The sequence below is a fragment of the Cornus florida genome, unplaced genomic scaffold (genome assembly GCF_030987335.1).
Source record: "Cornus florida cultivar Cherokee Brave unplaced genomic scaffold, ASM3098733v1 CherokeeBrave_3.0.0_Hap2_Chr10, whole genome shotgun sequence".
In the NCBI taxonomy this organism is placed as follows: domain Eukaryota; kingdom Viridiplantae; phylum Streptophyta; class Magnoliopsida; order Cornales; family Cornaceae; genus Cornus; species Cornus florida.
The window spans coordinates 90704833-90728560 of record NW_026775580.1 but is presented as its reverse complement, the minus strand read 5'-3'; the positions used below and the strand labels follow the sequence as shown (position 1 = coordinate 90728560).

Here is a 23728-nt window from a genome sequence, read left to right as displayed (position 1 = left end):
CACCCGACGAACAGAAAATCTGGCCAAATTAAACACTTCTTGCTGATTGTATGTTCTTTTGAGCATAAAATTTATAATGCTTTCTTCCAAATATCAACCTACCGTAATCTTATTGCATGAAATCTGCAAAATCACCCAAGGTGTTCATTATTAATTGCAAGACGGATCTGTTAAAATAAAATTTTGGTTCGCGCGTTAGTTTGCTACATCTTTCGCGTTGAAGTTGTTATTTATTTAGCCAAATGATTAAATTTCTCTAGAAATGCCGTGGGCATCGGGTTACGCCACGTCACCCTAAGTCAAGGCAGTTTGAACGTCACCTCTGCAGTCAAAGTCACGACAGAGCCCAGATTTTAGCAAAGCTCCAATTAACAAATCGCCATATAAAAATAAGGGTGCCATAGCGATTGATAAACACTCGTATGGAATGCAATTTGTATACTTTAAGTGAAAGAGGGTAAAAACTTAGGGAATCTGATTTGCTTAAGTAACATTAGAGTTAAAAAAGAAAGAGGAAGAAAATATATATATATATGGTACTTCTTGTTTTCCCCCACAAACAACAAATTAAAAATTCTCCAAAATTGGAGAGAGAACCAAAAAATATATATATATATATATATTTCACACACCAGGGAAATTATTTGTTCCCATGTTCCGTGAATCTAAATTTATAAGTAAAAATTCATAAAAAATCTAAATTTTATACAATTTAAATATATCAAATCTTAGCTATTGATTTTAATAAATACATGTATTGTATTATCTATACTCGGTTATGCATTGATTTTAGTTCCAGTTAGTGAGAGAAATGTTGGCTTTTTTTTTTTTTTTTTAATTTTAGGGTGGCTTTGCCAAATCAGATTCGGGGAGTTTTCGTGGTTTCTCTTTCGCTCCAATAAGGGCTTGTTTTTAGTGGAGCTATTAAAAGGTTAAAGTGCCCTTTAGAAAAGAAAAAAGAGATGAAAAATAAAATAGATGTAAAATGACCAAAATAGGGAACCAAAAGAGAGGGTATTGGTATTTATTTGCAAAATGGTATAAGGGCATTTTGGGAAGATGAAAATGGCAGTTTAGGTAATTTTTTACTTAATATAGGCATGTGCAACGCACATAACTACTTCAATATAATTGCCTGACATATTATATGAATTAATCCCTCCCTTGTCCATTTTTTAAAACTGAACGAACTTATATATATCCAAAATAAATGTTAGGGGTTTTATTTGCCCAAATTTTAAATATTAAGAATGGTTTTCTCACTTTACCTTAAAAATAATCACCTAGTCGATCTGAAGACCAAGTACCTTGATCACATCAAAGGACATCCATTGGATGGAAGGACCTAGAACGTCGGTCCGACTCCACACCTAGACATTGAGCGACCCAAAGCCTCGGTCGTACCAAGACCACTAAGTCGGTCGAAGGATCTAAATCCCGAATCCAACCCCACACCTGGACATCGAGCGACCCAGAGCCTAGATGGTACTAAGGTCGCATAGTCGATTGAAGGACCTTTAGCATTGATCCGACTCCCACGTTAGAACCTCGATCGTCCCAAGGCCACTTAGTCAATCAAAGGATCTAGTGCCTCAATCCAACTCTCACACTTTGACGTTGATCGACCAAGAACCTCGATCATTCCAAAATCACTCAATCAATCGGAGGACCTCTAGCCTCGATTCGATTTTTATACTTGGACCCAGAGCCTCGATCATATCAAGGCCACTTTGTCTATTGATGGACCCAGACTCTGGATCCAACTCCTATACCAGGACATTGATCTAACATCGATCCAATCCAATTAGGGGAGATTGTAAGAAAAAATACAAGACAAAAATAGAGACCCTTACAATCACTGTTAATTAAGTTTAACGTCATTTTATGAGACCCACACTTGGCTGTGGCAAACTTGACACACTAGTGAAAGAAATTATGATGACCTCATAAAAGTGTGCAAAGGCTGAGGATAAGTCATCCCTACGAATAGGTACGAACTTTTACCCAACCACCCATTTAAGTCTTCAACCATTGGATAACAAATCTGATACGAGAGGCTTTAAAACGTGGATGGAGGGAAGCATTGAAAGCAGGACTTGGAAGTTTTTTTTTTTTTCATAAATTGGTCTCTATACTAATGATACATTTGGTCTGTACGAATAAAATAGGATGTAAGTGGGAATAAAATGATAATGGAAATAAAATGAGAATGACCATTCTTATTTTATTATTTAGTTATAACTATGAAATGTGTAGAAACAGAATGATAATAATCATTTTTAGTGTTTAGTTGGATCAATTTAAAATTTTGAATTGAATAAATTTCAAATTGAGTTTTTAAAATATCTCTCTTACTAATAAATAAATTAAATTAACAAAATGACATTTTTTTTATAATTTTTTTTAAAATAAATGGTGGCAGTAGCAGTGGTGGAGGTGGAAAGTGGTAGTGGTGTAGGTGGTGGTGGTAGCAATGGTGGAAAGTGGAGTCGGTGGTGGTAGTGGAAAGCGGCAGTGGTGTTGGCGGAAAGCGGTGGCAGTAATGTGGTGGTGGTGGTGGAAGGAGATTGTAGTGTAGGTGACGGTAATGGAAGCAATTGAGGTGATAGTGGTGGTGATGGAAGATAGTAGAGGTGGCGGTGTTAGAAGGAGGTGATGGTGGTGATGGAAGGTAGAGGAGGTGGCGGAAAGGATTTTCATTCCTAGGAATGGATTGCCATTCCAACGGAATGATCATTTCTATTTTAAATTACATACTAAATAAAAAAATGATTGAAATAAGCATTCTATTTCATTTTATTTCATTCTTACACACCAAAAATAATATAAATTCCGAGTTTGATTTTTCCCTACCCTCACTCACTTTCCTTGAGGTGGACCATTCTCCCCTCCTTTCCTTTGTTTAGGGTCATACCTCATATTTAATCTAACGTTGACCTGACCGACTTCCTTGGACTACAAATTCCTAAAATAATAAGGATCTGGCCTATAGTTTAAAAAATAATATATTTCTCATAAATCTTTGATGTCATGCCTGGACAAATTTGAAAAATAATTATTCTTTGAAAAACTAAAAAAGATATGAATGTACAAATATTGTGGAATATAATTGACATTTCACAACGTCAGTAAACTTACTAACAACACAATTTTGGACCTACCGAAAACGTTCCTGTTATTTAGGGTCAGGTGTTTTTATCCAAAATATTGCATCAAAGGTCATGCAAACCAACCATCCGAATTTAATTTGGGTAAATAATGCCCAAGTGAGGAGGTAAGGATATCCTCCCACTAGGACTAGATAAAATATTGTACAGTTGTAATGATAAGTGCAATGACATTTTAATATATATTCCAATTGTACAAATGACCTACCAAGGCAACCATAAATTTGTTCTTGTAAGAATGTGTATATATATATATGCATGTTGATAATAAGACCATGCAATAATTTCTCTTAGTATATACATATATATATTTATATTTTAACTCACTTGACAATACTAACCATTGTCGGGATATAAAAAAAAAAAAAACAATATAAAATCCAGTGATATCTACTAAAAACATTTTAAAGTGGAATCTGAGAGTTTGAATTTTATTAAAAATAAGAATCCGAATTCCTCCTTTATGTGCTGCAGAGTGAATCCAGCTTGTGCCATTTTGATGCATTGTATAGAGTCCAATGCAAAGTTACATGGAGTCCAAATACATTTGTGTTGCACCTCCTCCTCTCTCCTCTTATCATAAACCCTGACATTTTTTCTATGAAAAAAATAAAAAAATAAACTATAATCCACTGGCCTATTTTCCAATCCTTGTGTTGCAGATCACCATTAAAATAATGGTGTATATAATTTATTAAAATCGCCATTAAAAAATTTATTATTATTAAAGCATAAGTCGGTGCCATTAAATAGTAACGGGATAACAACGGTGGGCACCCCACCGGGTCCTTCCAACGATAAGTCAATGCTTGAATATTTATATATCAAATACATGAAATTTTTGTAAGTATTTTTTTAAATCTTTTTATGTTGACTGGTTTAATTTTTGTAGAAGAGTTAAAGTTATCGTTTCCGTCCGCATCTTCGGTTCAACCTTTGAACTAATCAAATATTTTTCCTTAATTACCTTCTGAGATTGTATACATGAAATTTTTGTAAGTATTTTTTAAAACCTTTTTATGTTGACTAGCAGAAGAGTTAAAGTTATTGTTTCCGCATCTTCAGTTCAACCTTTGAACTAATCAAATATTTTTCCTTAATTACCTCACGAGATTGTCACATTATCTTAATTACCTTATAAATACCATTTGGCTTACTCTATCACCTTATTTTCCTCATCAATTATTATTATTATTATTATTAATTTTCCTTAATTAGTACTCTCACACACACACATTGCTTGAATCATTGACCTCCCTTTAAGAACTTATTTTAATGGTATAAAAAAATTATTAAAATCACCATTAATAACTGAGCTTTTTAATAAAATCACCATTAATAAATGATGGTTAATAATTATTAAAAGCCCCATTAATTCAGTTACAAATTTGAAACTGAGCTTTTTTTATATTATTATTTGTTTTTATTTGAGGTTGTTTGCAGAGGAATGATTTTAATAATTTAAAACATGATTCATGATGTATGTTTGCTTCAGATTATATTTCAAGTAATTCCTAAAAGTTTATATTTTTTGAATTATTGTTTGGAGCAATACTCGGGTCCTGCCCTGTTAGGACAAAATTTGTCCTGCAATTGACGCGGACCACTAAAACACCAACTTCTGTTCCAAATTAAAAATATTATTAAAAAAGTCTAGGGGTGGATCCAACCTGTTTTAATCCGGGTGAATTCTTGAAAAATCCAGTCTGTCGACATAAATATAGGTCATTGAGCATCTCCGGTCTGAATAGCCGCTTCCGCCGCCACTACCCACCTTCTCTCCACTCATTTGTTGCTCTTTCTCTTTCAAGGTTTATACAACTTAAAACTCAAATACAGTAGAAAAGCTCATAAAGTTGGATTTTAGATTCATGATTTATTCTGCTGGCTCTAAATGATCTATATTTATATAATGTACATTACATTCGTTTCCTTGTATCAATGTCCAGTTAAAAATCTCATTGCGTTACTATAATGCTCACATCTTGCATCTCCTTTTCTAATGTGAATACCTTCAAAATTAACCAATAGAGAATAAAAATTGCCAATTTGGAGAAAAATACCCTAAATTCAGAGATTTTATGTCCATGAGAAATTATTCTTTAAACTATTAGTGGTTATTTTGGGAGTCAATATTTTATTTTTTTATTTTTTATTTTATTTTATTTATTTTTTCATTATACCATTAATGTGCTATTAAACTCAAGCAGGGTTAATGTATTTGTGTGGGGGGCAATTGTTCCCTCTGATTTTTTTTATTTGAGTTGCATTCCTTATGATTTGTCTAGTAGGATGAAACTTAATTCGTTCTTTAACATTAACATTCTCATATTACTAAAGTTAACAATAACATTCTTTAATGTTCTCACACGATGTAAATTAATTATAATACCCTCTAACTTTTGAATTGATTTAATATTTAAATTATAAAATTATCATTTTAACATTCACTTATTTTAATCAACCAAAATATCATTTATACATACATATATATACACACACACACATGTATAAATCTGAAAAAAAAAAAAAAAAAACCAAATTATTCCATGCTCTCTCTCCCCGCCGATCATGGAGACCCACAAGACCCATATTGTCTCAGTTTAATAAAAACCTAAATCACAGACAACTATGGCCGCCTCTCTCTCTGCACCGACCATCGCAGCTCAACCACCATCCCTCTCATCTCCCTTCTTCCTCTCTCCGTTCTCTCTCCTCTCCACCCAACGTCGCTGCCACCCCACTGTCGCAGTCACATCCACCATCTATCTCCTCTCTCTTCTTCCTCTCTCTCTCTCTCCTCTCCACCTCATCTTCTCCACCCACTGCTGCCATCGCCATCTAGCTCTTGTGCGGAGGAAGTGGTCATCGCTGCTGCGGATGACGGAGGAGGCGGTGAGTTTCTGGTGGCATTCACGGTTGTTCTCGGGGTTTAAGATTGGGAAAGTGATTCAGAGTCAGGTGGGTTTGGGTCGGTTGGCCCGTTTTGCTCAGCGCCCGGTGAAGCCATTCACGGCAGGGTGCCACTTTCAGTCAGCAATTTTGAAAAGTTGGAGAAGGTATATACATAAAATATATATATGCGCTCGTCAACCTACCAGCCACCTCGATCTAGAGGAGGCCGCAGGAGTCGACATTCTCACTCTCCACCACCGATCGCCTCCTCGTACTACCCTTCTGCACCCCCACATGCTCCTCGCCCTCAGCGGCTTATTAGGCCTCCCACCTGAAAAAATAATTTTATCACAGGCCATGAAAGATCAGAAAGGGGAATTTGCAGGGAGAATGGGTTGGAAGATGCAAGAGGAGGGTGTTTGTTATGCAAGAGGAGGGTATTTTCCGGGAAAAAAAGAGGAGGGTGTTTGTTATGGGCATTTAAGTAATTTAGTAAGTATGATATTTTATATTAAAAATTAATTAAATAATAAGGAATAATTTAAACATTTCACGACGTTTTAGAGTGACAGTAGGTGTCATTATTAAAAAATGGGTAAAATTTCTTCTACCTATCAATAAGGCAAACCTCTTACTGTAATTAATCTTTTGGGTAAAGTACACTAACACCCCCTGAGGTTTGTCAAAAGGACAGCCAGATGAAACTTGCTCTGTTTTGGGACAATGACACCCCCTCATAATATTTATAAGCCAAACAGAGCCTTAAAACATATGAAAAGTCAGCATTACCCTTTACTATTTTATTAATTTTAATTATAAAATATTAAAATAATTAAATGACCAAATTACCCTCAACACCCCATCAATCCTACAACCGGATTCTGCAGCAACCACACCAAAACTCCACAACCACCAACACCCACCCCCAAACCACCGTGCCTTCAAGCTCTCCAATGGAAGGGAAGGATCAAGCTTTTGGTCTATCACCATGGCAATGTGAACAACTTCAAAAACACCATGGCAACGTCAACAACTTCACCTCATCCTCTCTTCCTGAAAAACCCTAACCTTCACCTTCTCAAAAGCCCCAACACAATCACCACCACCCACTTCAATGGCTTCCCCCTCAACCTATCTTCGTGCCTCAACAAACCCATATCGATCACCTATTCAACAACCCAAGTCCAAGATCACCCAACCTCCACCTCCCAATCCCAAGATCGGGTTTTCAATTTCGCCGCCAGTCCAGCCACTCTACCTGAAAACGTGCCCAAGATGGCCAAATCTGAGCTCTAAAATTGGCGTGGAACCAGAATGAGCGTGATGGAAATGAGCCACAGAGGGAAAGAGTTCCTCTCAATCATCCAGAAAGCAGAGTCAGATCTACGTACCCTTCTCAGCATACCCTCCGATTACGCAAGGCGGCGCAACCACCCAGTGCTCTGCGATCCCTCTCAATCTGTTGAAACCTCACTCTCTTCGTCTGGGTCGCGGGAACTGTTCGTGCTTGGGGTTCGTCGATCTGAACTAGGCTTCACCGGATTTGGGGCTCGCTGGACAGAATCAGGTCTTGTAGTTTGAAGCTTCGTCAGACTGATGGCTCCAATTTTGTGCGCTGCCGTGGGATATATCAAGACCTGACAGAAAGAATCAACCAAGCGAGAGCACTCACCGTCGCCCTCGTCGAACAACTATTGCCACCGCTGCCATTAAGCCCAACTCATGACTTGCGTACTCCGGCGTTGGGTAAGCTCACCGATGGAATCGAAGGATAAAGGCCCGCATCCATTCACCATCGCCACCTGTCTATACATACATATATGTGTGTGTATATATATATATATGTATTTGTATATACATATATATATGTGTATGTGTCTGTGTATATATGTATGTGTGTGCGTTGGTGTTGGGGCGACGGAAGAGAGAACAGAGGAGAGAGAGAGAAATTGGAACGGGTATCTGAGGATAGAATTGTCATTTCATGGTCAATATAAAAGTCAAAGGACAGAAATGTCAACTCATTACCATTGGGGTGTCTTTGGTTATTATATCAAACTTGAGGGGGTGTCTTTGTCCCAAAATAGGTTAAGTTTCATCTGGTTGTCCTTATCCCAAACCTCAGGGGGTGTCAGTGTACTTTACCCTAATCTTTTTTATTTTTTAGTTTATAATATTTTATTTAGTGATTTTTCGTATTTGAGATGTATACCTATAAAGTTTTTATATTGTCTCCTGTCGCCCACTCTTACTCAATTTCTTGGATCCATACCTTATTAAACTGGTTAAAAAACATAAAGAAAAAAAAAAAAAAAAAAACCGTTTGAAGAAATGAATATATAAAACTTGTTTATTTTTATTTGAAAAATATAAATTTGTTGGGAAATAACAAAAACCTATTGGCACTATTTTATAATAATTTATGTAAAAAATATAGCCTGTTCAAATCTTGTAGGCCGAAAGCCGGGCTTAGAATTCTCAAAATACGTTTGGTCCGGACCGGCCGGCCCGTTATGCACCCTTACCCAGACGCATCTGACAATACACTTTTTTTATGTTGACGTACTTTCTTACATTTGTCTATCTCTCTCGCCCGATCTACTTTCTTTCTCTCTCTCCCCCCAACCAGTTTGAACGTGCAGATCGGCGATCTACGCTCTTTCACTCTCTTGTTTCTTTCTTTTCATGTCTCTCCCCCCGAACGAAGGTATTCTTCTCAATTTTATGCATGCTTTTGAAAATCCAATTTCTTATTATTTCTCTAATTCTCTTTCTTGTCCTAAAATTGATCTTTTTCAAGATCTGATTTCTGATATTTGATTTGTATGATATTGGTCTTATAGTTTCATGTGTATGGATTTGACGGCTTTCACCTTAGATCCTTACTAGCAATTGAAAAACCCTTTATTCTTCTTATTAGAAGGAAAATTAGGTTTTTTTTTTCCAAAATTGAAGAGCCCATTATTTTTAGGGTTTTTTTTTTTTTTTTTTACCTATTGCTTAGAAGAAAAATTCCTTTGATTTATTTTTTGGTAAGGTAAATTAAAATAATTTTTTAAACAAAAAAATTTCGATTGGTAGCGATTAATTGATAATGTAATAGGGTCACATCATTGATGTGAAAAGACGGAAACTTTTTGGGTGGGTTACAGCTGTATGTTGTTGTAATTATTCGATAGATAGACGGATACTTTTTATGTAGAGAGATGGATACTTTTTGGGCGGTGAAACATACCTCTAATTGTCCCTAATTAATGTGGGACGGAAGTAGTAACTATTTTTTGTCTACAGTATTATTTATGAAACTGTGTACCTGACTCACGAGGTAAATTTACCCTTTTCATATTATCATTTAGTTGAATTTAATGATCCATCTCCTCTCTTACTCTCTCTTCCAGATCAGCTGAAGCTTTTGAGAAAACAGGACCCAACTGAGGGTAGCAGAACCGGAGCGAAGCTCTGTGAACAAACAACAACCAAACTGGTGAATAACTCCATCAACGTGCAGATCGGCGAGACCCAGAAGTTTAAACACCGTGAACTCCGGCGAGCTTCAGTTCAGTACAGAGATCTCCGGCGAGCTCTCTTACTCCCTCTACCAGACCAGGAAGCAAATCGAACACTACCGACGCGCCGAACCAACTGAAGCTAGCAGAACCGGCGTGAAGCTCTGTGAGCAAACAACAACCAAACTGGTGAATAACTCCATCAACGTGCAGATCGGCGAGACCCAGAAGTTTAAACACCAGTACAGAGATCTCCGGCGAGCTCTCTTACTCTCTCTACCAGACCAGGAAGCAAATCGAACACTACCACCGCGCCGAACCAACTGAAGCTAGCAGAACCAGCGTTACCAAACTGAACGGTGAAGAAGTGAAGACCGGCGAGACCCAGAAGTTTAAACACCATGAACTCCGGCGATTCAGTTCAGTACAGAGATAAACCAATCGCCGTGAACAGTTCCGGCGAGCCCATTAACAAATCCAGAAGTGCGCGTGCTCCTGTTTAGGCAAACTTCAGTTTCGGTGAGTCAATCCGGCGAGACGAGAAGTTCCGGTGAGCTCCAGCGAAGCCTCAACCTTCTCGACCCAACTGCAGTAATGTTTTCCGGCGTGTTTCAGCGATGACCGACGCGAGCTACAACAAACAACGTCGACCAAACTTCAGAGACAAGTTTAAGTCCGGCACCTAGAGTTCTCTAACTCCGGCGAGGCTCAATCCACTCCGGCGAGTTTCAGTGAGTTGCCGGTGCGAACTTCAGGCGTAGCTTCAGTTCGTAGCACCTCTGTTACGGTGACCAGGCTGTTTCGGCGAGCTTCAATCACTCCCAACTGCTCAGGCGAGTTTCAGTGTGTTACCGGTCCAAACTTACAGATCCAAAGTGAAAACCCATATCAGGTCAGGTCCGGGTGAGCTTTTTCCATACAGATTTTTTATAAATAATGGGTAATATTGGAAAAAATCATTATTTATAAAGTATAGACTTATTTGTAAATATTTTTGAAACATACAACTTCTTGATCTCCCTTAAAAAAATTTTAGGACTAATTTGTCTTTAAAATTTAAAAGTATAAACTTAATATGGTAAAAACTACTGTATTCAGGGGCGGAGCCAGTGTGTGCCCTTGGCCTGGCTCGCCTAAAATTCCTATTTAATGCCCCCTAAAATTTTTAATTTTTAATTTTTAAAATTATATCCTAAATTTTTCTTTCTTTTCACTTATGCTCTTAAAATTCCTTTGATTTCCTAAAAAAAAAAAAAAAATGTTAAATTTTCCTTCCTTTTTGGGATGGGATGATTACGTTCTGTATGCTTCATTATCATGGTGGGTTGAGTTATGGAAGGCAGACCCGAAATCTTGATCTCGTGTTCGAAAGAAATGAAAAGATTAATACAATATCTTCTAGGTTGAAATCAGAAAAGGTTTATCTTAAACACTTAAATCTTGTTTTTCAGCTTTCTATTTCCAGTGGTATTCAACACCTTCTTTTCCTTCCTCTCAGATTCCGCATAGAACCGGGTTTGGTATTGGAGAGGAAATTGCCGGTGCTTGTACCTTTATTTTTGTGGACTGATCACCTATTCAGTGACGGTTGTAATGCACACACCAAATATTATATCGAACAGGTAAACATTAAAGACTGCTTTGTCATTATGATTTATTAATATTTTTTACACCAACATATAATTGGCCTCGGATGATTTACTCTATACTTTATAATCATAGAGAATTTGAATTTTTATATCTGCAGTCCAATTGGGGTTAAAATTTTTGGGAAGGCCCAATAAAATTTTTGGGCAGGCCCAGTAACACTTAGTACATTTTTTTATAGTCCAGTTGTTTAAATAACCCAGTTTCAATTCCCAATTTTAGAAACCCTGTAATTATATATACATAATTATAATTACATGATGTAATCAGATATTTTCCCTGGGGAAACACTGGTAAATTCTTCCGCTTCTTTGTATCTTCTATGAATTCTATATTTTAATCCATTATGTTGTGTACTTTACTGTTTGATCTTCTGCTAAAGGAAGATCACCTGTGACTCTGGTTCTTGTAACTATCCAGTTAACTTAATTTATTGATCTGCTATCCTGGGTTTTAAGTGAAATTGGTTTTTTAGGCCTCTGCTGCTTTTGTATATTCTATGAATTGTTTTTTTGAATCAATTATTTTGTGTACTTTACTGTTTGATCTTCTGCTAAAGGAAGATCACTTGTGACTCTGGTTCTTTTAACGATTCAGTATTTTTAACTTAATTTGACCTGCAACCCTGGGTTTTAAGTAAAATTGGTTTTTTAGGCCCCAGTAAATTTATATATATGGGTTTGCCACAACCACAGTTTCAGTACAGAGGGAGGGAGAGAGTTGAAATGTTCAGAGTTTTTAGCAAAAAAGATTCTGGAGGGCTTCGAACCAGCCAAAGATCTCCTGCAAAAAAAGAGTGTTCTATACAGTCGCATAATTTTATGAATTTCATTAACATCAACGCGAACTGAAAAAATTGAAGGCCTCTAAGCCCCATCTTAACTAAAAAAAATTAAAAGCTGAATCATAAGCCACTAAAACACCCAAAGAAGAGTCGAACAATATTGAATTCTACCAGTTAGATTCATTTGGCAAAGAACCCTACCAGACCTGTGTTTTGTTAGTTCATCATTGTATTCTTTTCCCCTTCGGAGTGTGGCAGTACAAAATTTCTGATAGAAAAACTAAAATATCAAATATGACTCTCTCTCTCTCTCACATCACAACAGAAGTATATTTTGCCACAACTCAACACTCAGATACTAAAGACGTACAGGACCCAAGGATATAAAAATGTCATTGAGAATAATCTAACTATTAGTCAAGAGATTATGTATTCATGGAAATTATGTAACCATGGATAGCAACGTAGGCCCCTCAATGAAAGATCATGTTAGTGTATCCTGTACTATCTTAACCACTATGTACATTTACAGAAGCATCACAACAGTACCACTTACCCTTTTTATCTCTTCTGCTGAAATACATGTCATATGCGAGGGAAGTTCCTCCTTCTCCAAGTCCTAAACAATCAGATGCAAATTTTAACAAGGAAGCAGGTATTATAGCAAATCTTAGCTGAAATAGAAGATAAGAAGTAAGACTGCATACCAATTCACCAATTAAAATGGCACCTTCAAGAGCAGCATTGGCTGCATATGAGAATTAGAATTTCAGTGAGCTGACAGAGTATTGAAAATTAGCAGATCAAACTTAAGTAAACAACGAAAGAGAAAAAGGGTACCAAATTGATCAAAAGAACGATGTATCTCCAACAGTCTTTGACCATCTCGAAGCAATACAAGAAGCTTCTCTGTGGAAAAAGGGTTTGAAATATATAAATAAGCATGAGCCCAAAATAGAGACCGGAGATAAAATTGTAGCACCACTAAAATACATTCCACCTGAACTATCTGAAACTTAAAAGTGCATTTGACAGTAAATCTCTTCAGATGGCATGTATGATTTGCAGCATGCATGAAATAATCACATAAGCACCAACATGCTTTAAGGCATGCAGAATTTTGATTAAAAATCCATATGGCAGTGGAATGTTCAGAGTTTAAAGTCCTTAAAAAGCTAGACATGGACATAACGAAGACATGTGAATGCATAAAATATAGTCTAGGCTTCTGCTTTATAATTTCATTTTTATAGAAAAAAAACCTTTGTTATTCATTTTTCTTACAATCACATTTTATCTTTTACACATTATTATTATTATTTGCTGAAACCTTGAATTTCTAGAAAAATTAATTTTAACCATTACCAGTTACTTTAAATTTTAAATCTAAAACAATATAAATCAGTGTTAAGAATATCTTTTGCATAAAATATGCTTTGAATAATATAAATGATAGTTTTTGTGAATAAAATTGGAGAAAGGCAAGAAAGGAACACAATTAAGTATAGAACTTCTTTGGAAATAGCTTCTAAAAGCAAGACACTAAGGCTTTATTGTCTTAACGGAAATTCATTCGACTCCGTTGTCTTTGATGTAGAAAAGTAGGACTTTTTCCGTACTTTTCCCAATTAGAATTTACGGAATAAGCAAAATTTCAATGCTGCGATCCAATTCCAGTATCCAGAAAGATTTTTTTTTTTCTTCTTCTTGAAGTTATTTGGTATACCTAGGAATTGTTGACTTCCAACATATTAACCATGCTAATGATCTCCAAATTGTCAATCTATATAAAGGTAACAGAAAAATGCCCTGATTCACTTCATATACAGAAACAAAAATGATTAAACTATATTTTAGTCCCTTAGAAAATGTAACCTCATACTCTAATTCACTACAAAATCTAATATGTAGTCTACCCATTTAGGTAAACAGCTCTGAGAAATTTCCAAAAGCAACCTGAACAAAAGTTTAACTAGAAAGGAAATTAGGGTATATCAGTAGTAGACAAAAACTATCATACAATTGCACCCATAACACAAATATGAGCCTAATTATAGCCTTTAGAAGCAATCAAGGATTGTAGCCTTGCTGTATCTCTTCTCCATACAAAAGTGAAAGGTTCTACCCCCTCCTCTTCTCTAAAAAAGAGAGAAAAAAAAAAATTGCCTTTCGAAGCAGATTGGGTGATAATGGCTAAATTGAAGAATCTGATGTGTTTCAGATTGTATAACAAACAATAACTTTTGACATACTAACAAAGGAAAACCAGAACTTCATATTTAACTTTTAAACCAGAACAGGATTGAAACTGTATATTTAAAACAAAAGAAAACCATAACTTCTTATAGTAACTTTCAGAAAGAGCTCACTTAATATCAGAAATATAATCGTTAGACGAAGAAGATAAGCTAATTAGAGAGAGCTTACTGTCAAGATAACTTGCAAGAGAAGTAGACAGATATCTTCTGGTCCTGCCCAAGACATTGAACTCAAACTCTTTTGGTATCTGATAAATCACTGAAAAATCCTCCGAAAACCGAACAAATTGCTTTGGCAGCTCCGATTCCCCCTCCGCTGCCTCACCAACACTTCCCTATATAATCCAAATATCTCCCAAAAATATAAAAAACCTAAATTCACAATCACAGAAAACCTCAAATCAATCCAAACACTACACTAGCAAAAACCTCCCTGAAAAAATAAACCCCTGATTGAACACCACTCTTCCAAACCTGTTATCTAAAAAACCCTAACTTGACTAATCCCAAAACCCTCTAAATTAAGACTAAAGAATTTTGAGTTTGGTAGCTCCTCCAGATTGATGGGACTGAATGGTTTACGATAAACGGTCAGATTCAGTCACACAGGAATGATTCAAGAGAAAATTGGAAAGAAAAATGAGGGAAAGCGCGAGAAAGTGAGATAAACTGCAGGAACTATTTGCGAGAGAATTTTGCACTTACAGATTTCTTGGGTTTGGACCTTCCCATGATGGCTAAATTGAAGAATCTGTTTCAGTTAATAAGATTGTATAACAAACAATAACTTTTACTTGTATTTTTACTTATCAAAAAAAAAAAAAAAAAAGGTTGTCTAAGAAATAATAACTTTTGACATACTAACAAAGGAAAACCCGAACTTCATATTTAACTTTTAAACCAGAACAGGATTGAAACTGTATATTTAAAGCAAAGGAAAACCAGAACTTCTTATAGTAACTTTCAGATAGAGCTCACTGAATGTCAGAAATATAAATGTAAGACGAAGAAGATAAGCTAATTAGAGAGAGCTTACTGTCAAGATAACTTGCAAGAGAAGTAGCTAGATAGATCTCTTCTGGTCCTGCCCAGGACATTGAACTCAAAACTCTTTCGGTATCTGAAAAATGACCGAAAAGTCCTCTGAAAACCAAACAAATTGCATTGGGCAGCTCCGATTCCCCCTCCGCTGCCTCACCAACACTTCCCTATATAATCCAAATATCTCCCAAAAATATAAAAAACCAAAATTCACAATCACAGAAAACCTTAAATCAATCCAAACACTACCCTAGCAAAAATCTCCCTGAAAAAATAAACCCCTGATTGAACACCAATCTTCCTAACCTGTTATCTAAAAGACCCTAACTCGACTAATCCCAAAACGCTATAAATTAAGACTAAAGAATTTGAGTTTGGTATCTCCTCCAGATTGATGGGACTGAATGGTTAACAATAAACGGTCAGATTCAGTTACACGGGAAGGATTCAAGAGAAAACTGGAAAGAAAAATGAGGGAAAGCGCGAGAAAGTGAAAGAAACTGCAGGAACTATTTGTGAGAGAATATTGCACCTATAGATTTCTAGGGTTTGGACCTTCCCATTTGTGAGCTTTTTGTAAATTGATTTCTGGAGGGCTTTGAACCAGCCAATGATCTACTGGAAAACATGACGTTATCAGATATTTTCTGTGGGCAGACACTGGTAAATTCTTCTGCTTTTTTGTATGTTCTATGAATTGTGTATTTTAATCAATTATAGTGTGTTCTTTATTGTTTGAGCTTCTGCTGAAGGAAGATCAAGATCACTTGTGACTCTGGTTCTTTTAACTATCTAGTCTTTTAATTTAATTAATTGACCTTGAATCCTGGGTTTTATGTGAATTTGGTTTTTAGGCCCCCTGTAATTTTATATTTATGGTCTTGGATACTGTGAAATTTTTTTCTGGACAACCACAGTTCCTAGGGCATTTACAAGGCGTTTCTGTACAGAGGGAGAGGGAGAGTTGAAATGTTCTGATTTTTTGCAAAAATTTTTCTGGACAACCACGGTTCCTAGGGCATTTACAAGGTGTTTCAATATTGAGGGAGGGAGAGAGTTGAAATGTTCCGAGTTTTTTGCAAAAAAATTTCTGGACAGCCACAGTTCCCAAGGTGTTTCAGTACACACGGAGAGAGAGTTGAAATGTTCTGAGATTTTTGCAAATTAATTTCCAAAAAATTTTCTGGAGGGCTTCGAACCAGCCAAAGGTGTCCTACTGGAAAACGTCTACGAATTCTTTGTTTTAATAGATTATATTGTGTCCTTTATTATTTGAGCTTCTGATGAAGGAAGGTTATTCGTAAGGTCAGTTGTAACTCTAATTTTTGTAATTATCCAGTCTTTTAACGTAATTTGGCAACCTTCACAGGACCTCAACCCCCCCTTGGGCATCTATGTGAAATTTGTGTTTGTTCCATAGCCAGATCTGAATTTGAGAAAAAGGAATCGAAATCCAAGGTAAATTTGCAGAAGTTTTTTTGCATTTTCTATTTTGGTTTCATTTTCAGCGTTTCTTGTGATTTAACTACAGTATGTACTTCTTAATGTAGAATAGTTGCGATATTATCCGTTTTGAAATCAATCTAATTTTAAATATGTAGACATCTGGCGGTTATCCTATGAGCACTGGTCTTGGGATTTTGAAAACTTATTCTAGTCAAACTCCTCAGGTATTTGCATTTTCTCAAAAGGCTTTTTGCATCTTTAATTTTCATGCCCTTTTTTATATTGTTTTTGTACTAATATAATATTGTTACAGCTGGTCAATATTTTTGGGTTGACGGGCAGCCAAGCATTCCTTTTGCGCTCAGGCAGACTGATCTCCGCTTCTGATTTTGTTTCCAAGCTTGAGGCATCTCCTGGTGGAATATACCTTTCCAAAGACGAATATTGCCAATGGTTGGCTGCTGCTCCAAAAAAGGATTTTATGGTAGAGCTTTTAATGGAAGGCTGGTTATGCGTTGTTGGAACAAATGTGAAATTATTAGATTCTATAAAGACTGTTGTTGGAGAAAGACCTAGTTCTATTTGTGCATACGTTGATGGGTCTTAATGGCTTCCTTTAAGCGCACTAAAGGAAGCCATTAAGACCCATCAACGTATGCACAAATAGAACTAGGTCTTTCTCCAACAACAGTCTTTATAGAATCTAATAATTTCACATTTGTTCCAACAACGCATAACCAGCCTTCCATTAAAAGCTCTACCATAAAATCCTTTTTTGGAGCAGCAGCCAACCATTGGCAATATTCGTCTTTGGAAAGGTATATTCCACCAGGAGATGCCTCAAGCTTGGAAACAAAATCAGAAGCGGAGATCAGTCTGCCTGAGCGCAAAAGGAATGCTTGGCTGCCCGTCAACCCAAAAATATTGACCAGCTGTAACAATATTATATTAGTACAAAAACAATATAAAAAAGGGCATGAAAATTAAAGATGCAAAAAGCCTTTTGAGAAAATGCAAATACCCCATCACCGGCGAAGCGGGTATAGGTGTAGTATTTGTGAATGTATTTGGAAAATATATTAGTTATGTTAGCAAGCGCGTGGGTCGTTTGAGTGATCCCGAAGAAGCTGAACTAAGCGCACTAAAGGAAGCCATTAAAATTGCCAACGATTCAAATTATAGTGACTTCATTGTCTATTCTGATTCCTCGGACATGGTTAAAGGGATGAAGTTGAACCCGGCCAGCGATAAATTCTACGAAGCACAACTGAAATTTCCTAATATCTATGCGTGAGTACATTTTGTTCCATCATTCTTTAGTCCATTTTATTTATTTATTTATTTTTATAATTTGTTTTTAATATACTGATTTTTTATTTGATCAGAAATTTGCATGCTGAGGCGTCTAAAATCACGTGTTTCCGAATATCATTTGTATTCCGAGAGAGGAAAACCGCTGCCGATTTTTGCGCTAACGCGGCTTTAAGGGAGCTCCGGTGTCCCAAAGATTATGTAGAGACTCTTGTCCTGAAAGATCACACTGTGAAAAATTTCAGGTTTTATCGGAAAGTTCTTGCTATAGAAGAGGTTGGCGGAAGAAAGTGGTCACCGCAGGTGGAGTGGTTGTTTCTTGACCTTCCAGATTCCCACAAGGTAACTCTGTGAATTTTAGGCCTTTCTTGTCTTGTATCTCCCAAAACAGTTTTCTGTTCTGGGTGTTTTCTGCTTGGTTTTTTTTGGGAGAACAATTTTTTTAAAACTAGAGTTGAGGAGTTGCTGCTATTTTTAGAGAACAACTCAATGTTGTTTTTGGAGTTTTTGGAGAACATACTGAGAACTGTTCTCCACTTAAAAAAAAGCGGTACCCTCATTTTGTAACCTTAAGGATTCAAGACCCAAAGTTATTAGGATATATAATGAGAAAGCATGCTATGTTTTCTTAAGAACTTGTGGCCAACTTGTCATTTTTTATTGAAAACTCCTGTAGAAAGAGCATATATAAGAGTATCCTAAGAACTTAAGAGCGTAGTTACTGGTTTCTTGCTTATCTGTCACCTTTGTCAATCCTAAGTGCCAAGTCATTAAAGTACTAATTATTCCTTTCACCTGACCGTGGGCTATGGCTTAGGTACTATTTTTTACTTACATTTGACTACAAAAAGTATTAGCACGAATCTCACCAAAAGCATCTTTGATATAAAAATAAAGTAAAATAAATTCTACTAAATAAATTACTAGGAACTCGAATGATTGAGATAAACTCAATAAAGAGCTTGATAACCTTTATTCCTCTGGGCAAGAGTTGTTACTCTTTGGGGATTCTGTTGTTATGCTGCTACTACACATACCAAGATAATTTAGAATTAGGTGATTCTATTAGTTAATATATACTTCTCTTTTCCTTTTTATCTAAATTGATTGGAAAAGAAATTATGTTCTTCACCAGCTATTAAACTACATAAATGATATAGACATAGATATATTATTTTCTCAATCAAATGGGGGACATCGTATAAACTTTATTTAGCCATCTCTCTGGCTTCCCTGCAAAGCTGCAGTTAGTCAAGCTTAAGCACCCTGCATTTGAACTTGTCAAATTGATCTCTAACAAATTAGATAGATTTGAGTGAGCTTCGAGGGCATTGCTTTGATTGTAGACATCCACGGATGGGACTTCCTCGTGTTCTGCTCTTCGAAAGGGTGTAGTAGAAGAATCAGAAAATTTGGTTCGACTCTTATGGCTTTGCCGTCCTTTACGCAGCAATCTTCTTTCGTGGCGCATTTTCTCAAGTTGGTCGTACTAGGTTTTGACCATATTGGTTGAAGCCTGCCCCTTCCCTTGCATCGTCAAAACGGCAAAACCTTTGAGCACAGACAGGCTATCTATCGAATGCCCCCCCTACAACACCGTGGGTAAAGGATGATGTCAGTCACTTTCAAATTCATATTCTTCGGTTTCAGCATACGCTGCTCCATCTGCCTCCCCACAGCACAGTGTATTTCGGCTGAGATCTTCAATTGCTTCATAAACTTGCCCAGAAATAGTATCCAGACCTGTAGGATCTGTCGAGTTTCATTCTTAAATTCACATCTCGAGCCTGCCCTTCGCTCCTTCCTATTGCATTTCATTAATTAATGAACAATCGCTCTATGAAACAATAGCTTCATAGACTTGCACCTTTTGGATTGACCTTTAACTGACATCCATCTATTTCAGTAACATCCATCTCAAATTAGGCCAAGTCATAGAAAGAAAACTCAAAATAATGGAGATTTTTTTCTAATACTTTTTGTTAAATAAAGTGAGTGAATCGCTTTCCATTAATTAGCTCATTGAACCGCCTTTGCTCTCTTTTTCACTTTGCCTTTGAAGCAGCTTGTGGCATATCATCAGCTTTGCGGTGTAAATGTTCTCATTTTCTGATTTCCATCATCATTGCTGCCATCAACACCAACCGAAACATCTCTATCAACATCTTTGTCTATAGATAGAGGAAAGTCTTTCAATTGGCTTTCTCGTTTCCCCATCCTGACGAACGAAGTCACGTCTATCTCAACTTTCTTTCTAGTACTTCGTTTAAGCCAATAATAAAGACTCTGTAGCCACGAAAGCCTCGAAAGAAAGCAGAACGTGGGCTCTTTGTACAAATATGGAACAAACCTGATGGGGAGGACTCATTTACAGGGCAAATAATTCATTTAGTTTAGTGAAATAGTGTTCCTTGTGGAGACTTCCCAAACCTGGCTAAGGAATCTGCAATGCCACCGGTTTTGAAGTCAATAGTGTGCAACTGCAGGGCTTCCCACATCCTCTGGTTTGCTCGGTAAGGCTTCTACGTTTGATAACCCATGTGGGAGTGTGTCAAGTTTTACTAAAGCGATTTTACATTTCAAAGGAACGGTTCCATGTGCAGAATCCATTGACTACCTCTAAACCTTACAACTACAGTGAGGCATCAACTAATAGGTCGATTTAAAGGTAGTCCAAACATTTCATAAAAGCCCCAATACCTTGCAGTATATCCATAAACTTTTGTTGTCTTCTAGTGACTTATTGTACTATAATGCCAGCTATAATCTATAAGGGGTGAACCAGTTTTATATTTTAAAATCTTGTTTGGCAGATCTTGGGTTGAAGGCTGTTGGTGCATTTGTTGGCAGTTCATATTGCCTTCCCAGCACCTTCTATGTTCTCAATTTCTGGTTTTCTTTTTCAATTGGGTTCTAAACTTTTTCCTTTGCAGAACTGATCGTAATTTTAACCGTAGTTGAAGGCTTATCATAATTTTGTCAAGTTTTATTTTAATTCTTGTCCTCTTGTTTGCTGCAGGAAGGACTTTTGGTGGTTGTGAAAATTCTGTTCCATGGAATGTCATCTGATACTATTGATACTTTAGGTGGTTTATTAATATATGTGGTTATCATACTTTTGAACATGGTATATCTCGGTGGTTTATTATATAGGTGAATATATCTCTGTTTGGATGTCACATGTATGAATGTCATGGGAATATCTCGGTGGTTTATATAATGCGGGTGTCGGTTTATTATATAGTTGAATATATCTCTTTAATTGCGAGATTGTGGATATTATATGTATGAACATGTGTAGTGTAGTGTTTTATTATATGTCGGGTGTCTCTTTATTCGCGAAATATTGAGGACATTATAATTATAATAGACTAAAACCAGCACTGTTTGGATGTCAATATGTGAATGTCACTTTGATTAAATAATAAACCTTAGCATTTCCTCGTGACACCCGACGAACAGAAAATCTGGCCAAATTAAACACTTCTTGCTGATTGTATGTTCTTTTGAGCATAAAATTTATAATGCTTTCTTCCAAATATCAACCTGCCGTAATCTTATTGCATGAAATCTGCAAAATCACCCAAGGTGTTCATTATTAATTGCAAGACGGATCTGTTAAAATAAAATTTTGGTTCGCGCGTTAGTTTGCTACATCTTTCGCGTTGAAGTTGTTATTTATTTAGCCAAATGATTAAATTTCTCTAGAAATGCCGTGGGCATCGGGTTACGCCACGTCACCCTAAGTCAAGGCAGTTTGAACGTCACCTCTGCAGTCAAAGTCACGACAGAGCCCAGATTTTAGCAAAGCTCCAATTAACAAATCGCCATATAAAAATAAGGGTGCCATAGCGATTGATAAACACTCGTATGGAATGCAATTTGTATACTTTAAGTGAAAGAGGGTAAAAACTTAGGGAATCTGATTTGCTTAAGTAACATTAGAGTTAAAAAAGAAAGAGGAAGAAAATATATATATATATGGTACTTCTTGTTTTCCCCCACAAACAACAAATTAAAAATTCTCCAAAATTGGAGAGAGAACCAAAAAATATATATATATATATATTTCACACACCAGGGAAATTATTTGTTCCCATGTTCCGTGAATCTAAATTTATAAGTAAAAATTCATAAAAAATCTAAATTTTATACAGTTTAAATATATCAAATCTTAGCTATTGATTTTAATAAATACATGTATTGTATTATCTATACTCGGTTATGCATTGATTTTAGTTCCAGTTAGTGAGAGAAATGTTGGCTTTTTTTTTTTTTTAATTTTAGGGTGGCTTTGCCAAATCAGATTCGGGGAGTTTTCGTGGTTTCTCTTTCGCTCCAATAAGGGCTTGTTTTTAGTGGAGCTATTAAAAGGTTAAAGTGCCCTTTAGAAAAGAAAAAAGAGATGAAAAATAAAATAGATGTAAAATGACCAAAATAGGGAACCAAAAGAGAGGGTATTGGTATTTATTTGCAAAATGGTATAAGGGCATTTTGGGAAGATGAAAATGGCAGTTTAGGTAATTTTTTACTTAATATAGGCATGTGCAACGCACATAACTACTTCAATATAATTGCCTGACATATTATATGAATTAATCCCTCCCTTGTCCATTTTTTAAAACTGAACGAACTTATATATATCCAAAATAAATGTTAGGGGTTTTATTTGCCCAAATTTTAAATATTAAGAATGGTTTTCTCACTTTACCTTAAAAATAATCACCTAGTCGATCTGAAGACCAAGTACCTTGATCACATCAAAGGACATCCATTGGATGGAAGGACCTAGAACGTCGGTCCGACTCCACACCTAGACATTGAGCGACCCAAAGCCTCGGTCGTACCAAGACCACTAAGTCGGTCGAAGGATCTAAATCCCGAATCCAACCCCACACCTGGACATCGAGCGACCCAGAGCCTAGATGGTACTAAGGTCGCATAGTCGATTGAAGGACCTTTAGCATTGATCCGACTCCCACGTTAGAACCTCGATCGTCCCAAGGCCACTTAGTCAATCAAAGGATCTAGTGCCTCAATCCAACTCTCACACTTTGACGTTGATCGACCAAGAACCTCGATCATTCCAAAATCACTCAATCAATCGGAGGACCTCTAGCCTCGATTCGATTTTTATACTTGGACCCAGAGCCTCGATCATATCAAGGCCACTTTGTCTATTGATGGACCCAGACTCTGGATCCAACTCCTATACCAGGACATTGATCTAACATCGATCCAATCCAATTAGGGGAGATTGTAAGAAAAAATACAAGACAAAAATAGAGACCCTTACAATCACTGTTAATTAAGTTTAACGTCATTTTATGAGACCCACACTTGGCTGTGGCAAACTTGACACACTAGTGAAAGAAATTATGATGACCTCATAAAAGTGTGCAAAGGCTGAGGATAAGTCATCCCTACGAATAGGTACGAACTTTTACCCAACCACCCATTTAAGTCTTCAACCATTGGATAACAAATCTGATACGAGAGGCTTTAAAACGTGGATGGAGGGAAGCATTGAAAGCAGGACTTGGAAGTTTTTTTTTTTCATAAATTGGTCTCTGTACTAATGATACATTTGGTCTGTACGAATAAAATAGGATGTAAGTGGGAATAAACTGATAATGGAAATAAAATGAGAATGACCATTCTTATTCTATTATT

The 23728-nt window shown here is 36.4% G+C and overlaps 1 protein-coding gene across 3 annotated transcripts; it reads left to right on the top strand.

The window, feature by feature from the left end:
* The first annotated feature begins 8591 nt into the window (after positions 1-8591).
* Positions 8592-21371, top strand: LOC132280125 (uncharacterized). Of its 3 annotated transcripts, none has more exons than XR_009471462.1 (7): positions 8592-8769; positions 9461-10460; positions 11067-11190; positions 16668-16756; positions 16900-16968; positions 17058-18397; positions 21075-21371. XR_009471462.1 is itself a non-coding variant. In XM_059782248.1 (3 exons), exons 1-3 carry the CDS (start codon positions 17721-17723, stop codon positions 21210-21212), a joined length of 720 nt encoding a protein of 239 aa, XP_059638231.1. In that variant the 5' UTR covers positions 17391-17720; the 3' UTR covers positions 21213-21371. The 3 variants fall into 3 exon arrangements, 1 of the variants encoding a protein (XP_059638231.1); XR_009471463.1 differs by lacking the exon at positions 16900-16968 and having other exon boundaries at positions 8605-8769; positions 17968-18034; positions 18130-18397; XM_059782248.1 differs by lacking the exons at positions 8592-8769; positions 9461-10460; positions 11067-11190; positions 16668-16756; positions 16900-16968 and having other exon boundaries at positions 17391-18034; positions 18130-18397.
* Positions 21372-23728: the final 2357 nt, after the last annotated feature.

Coding starts and splice junctions, on each gene's coding strand:
- LOC132280125 (XM_059782248.1), top strand. CDS start 17,721: ATGAAAATTAAAGATGCAAAAAGCCTTTTGAGAAAATGCAAATACCCC. Junction 18,035..18,129: donor AAATTTCCTAATATCTATGC/GTGAGTACATTT, acceptor TTATTTGATCAG/AAATTTGCATGCTGAGGCGT. Junction 18,398..21,074: donor ACCTTCCAGATTCCCACAAG/GTAACTCTGTGA, acceptor TGTTTGCTGCAG/GAAGGACTTTTGGTGGTTGT.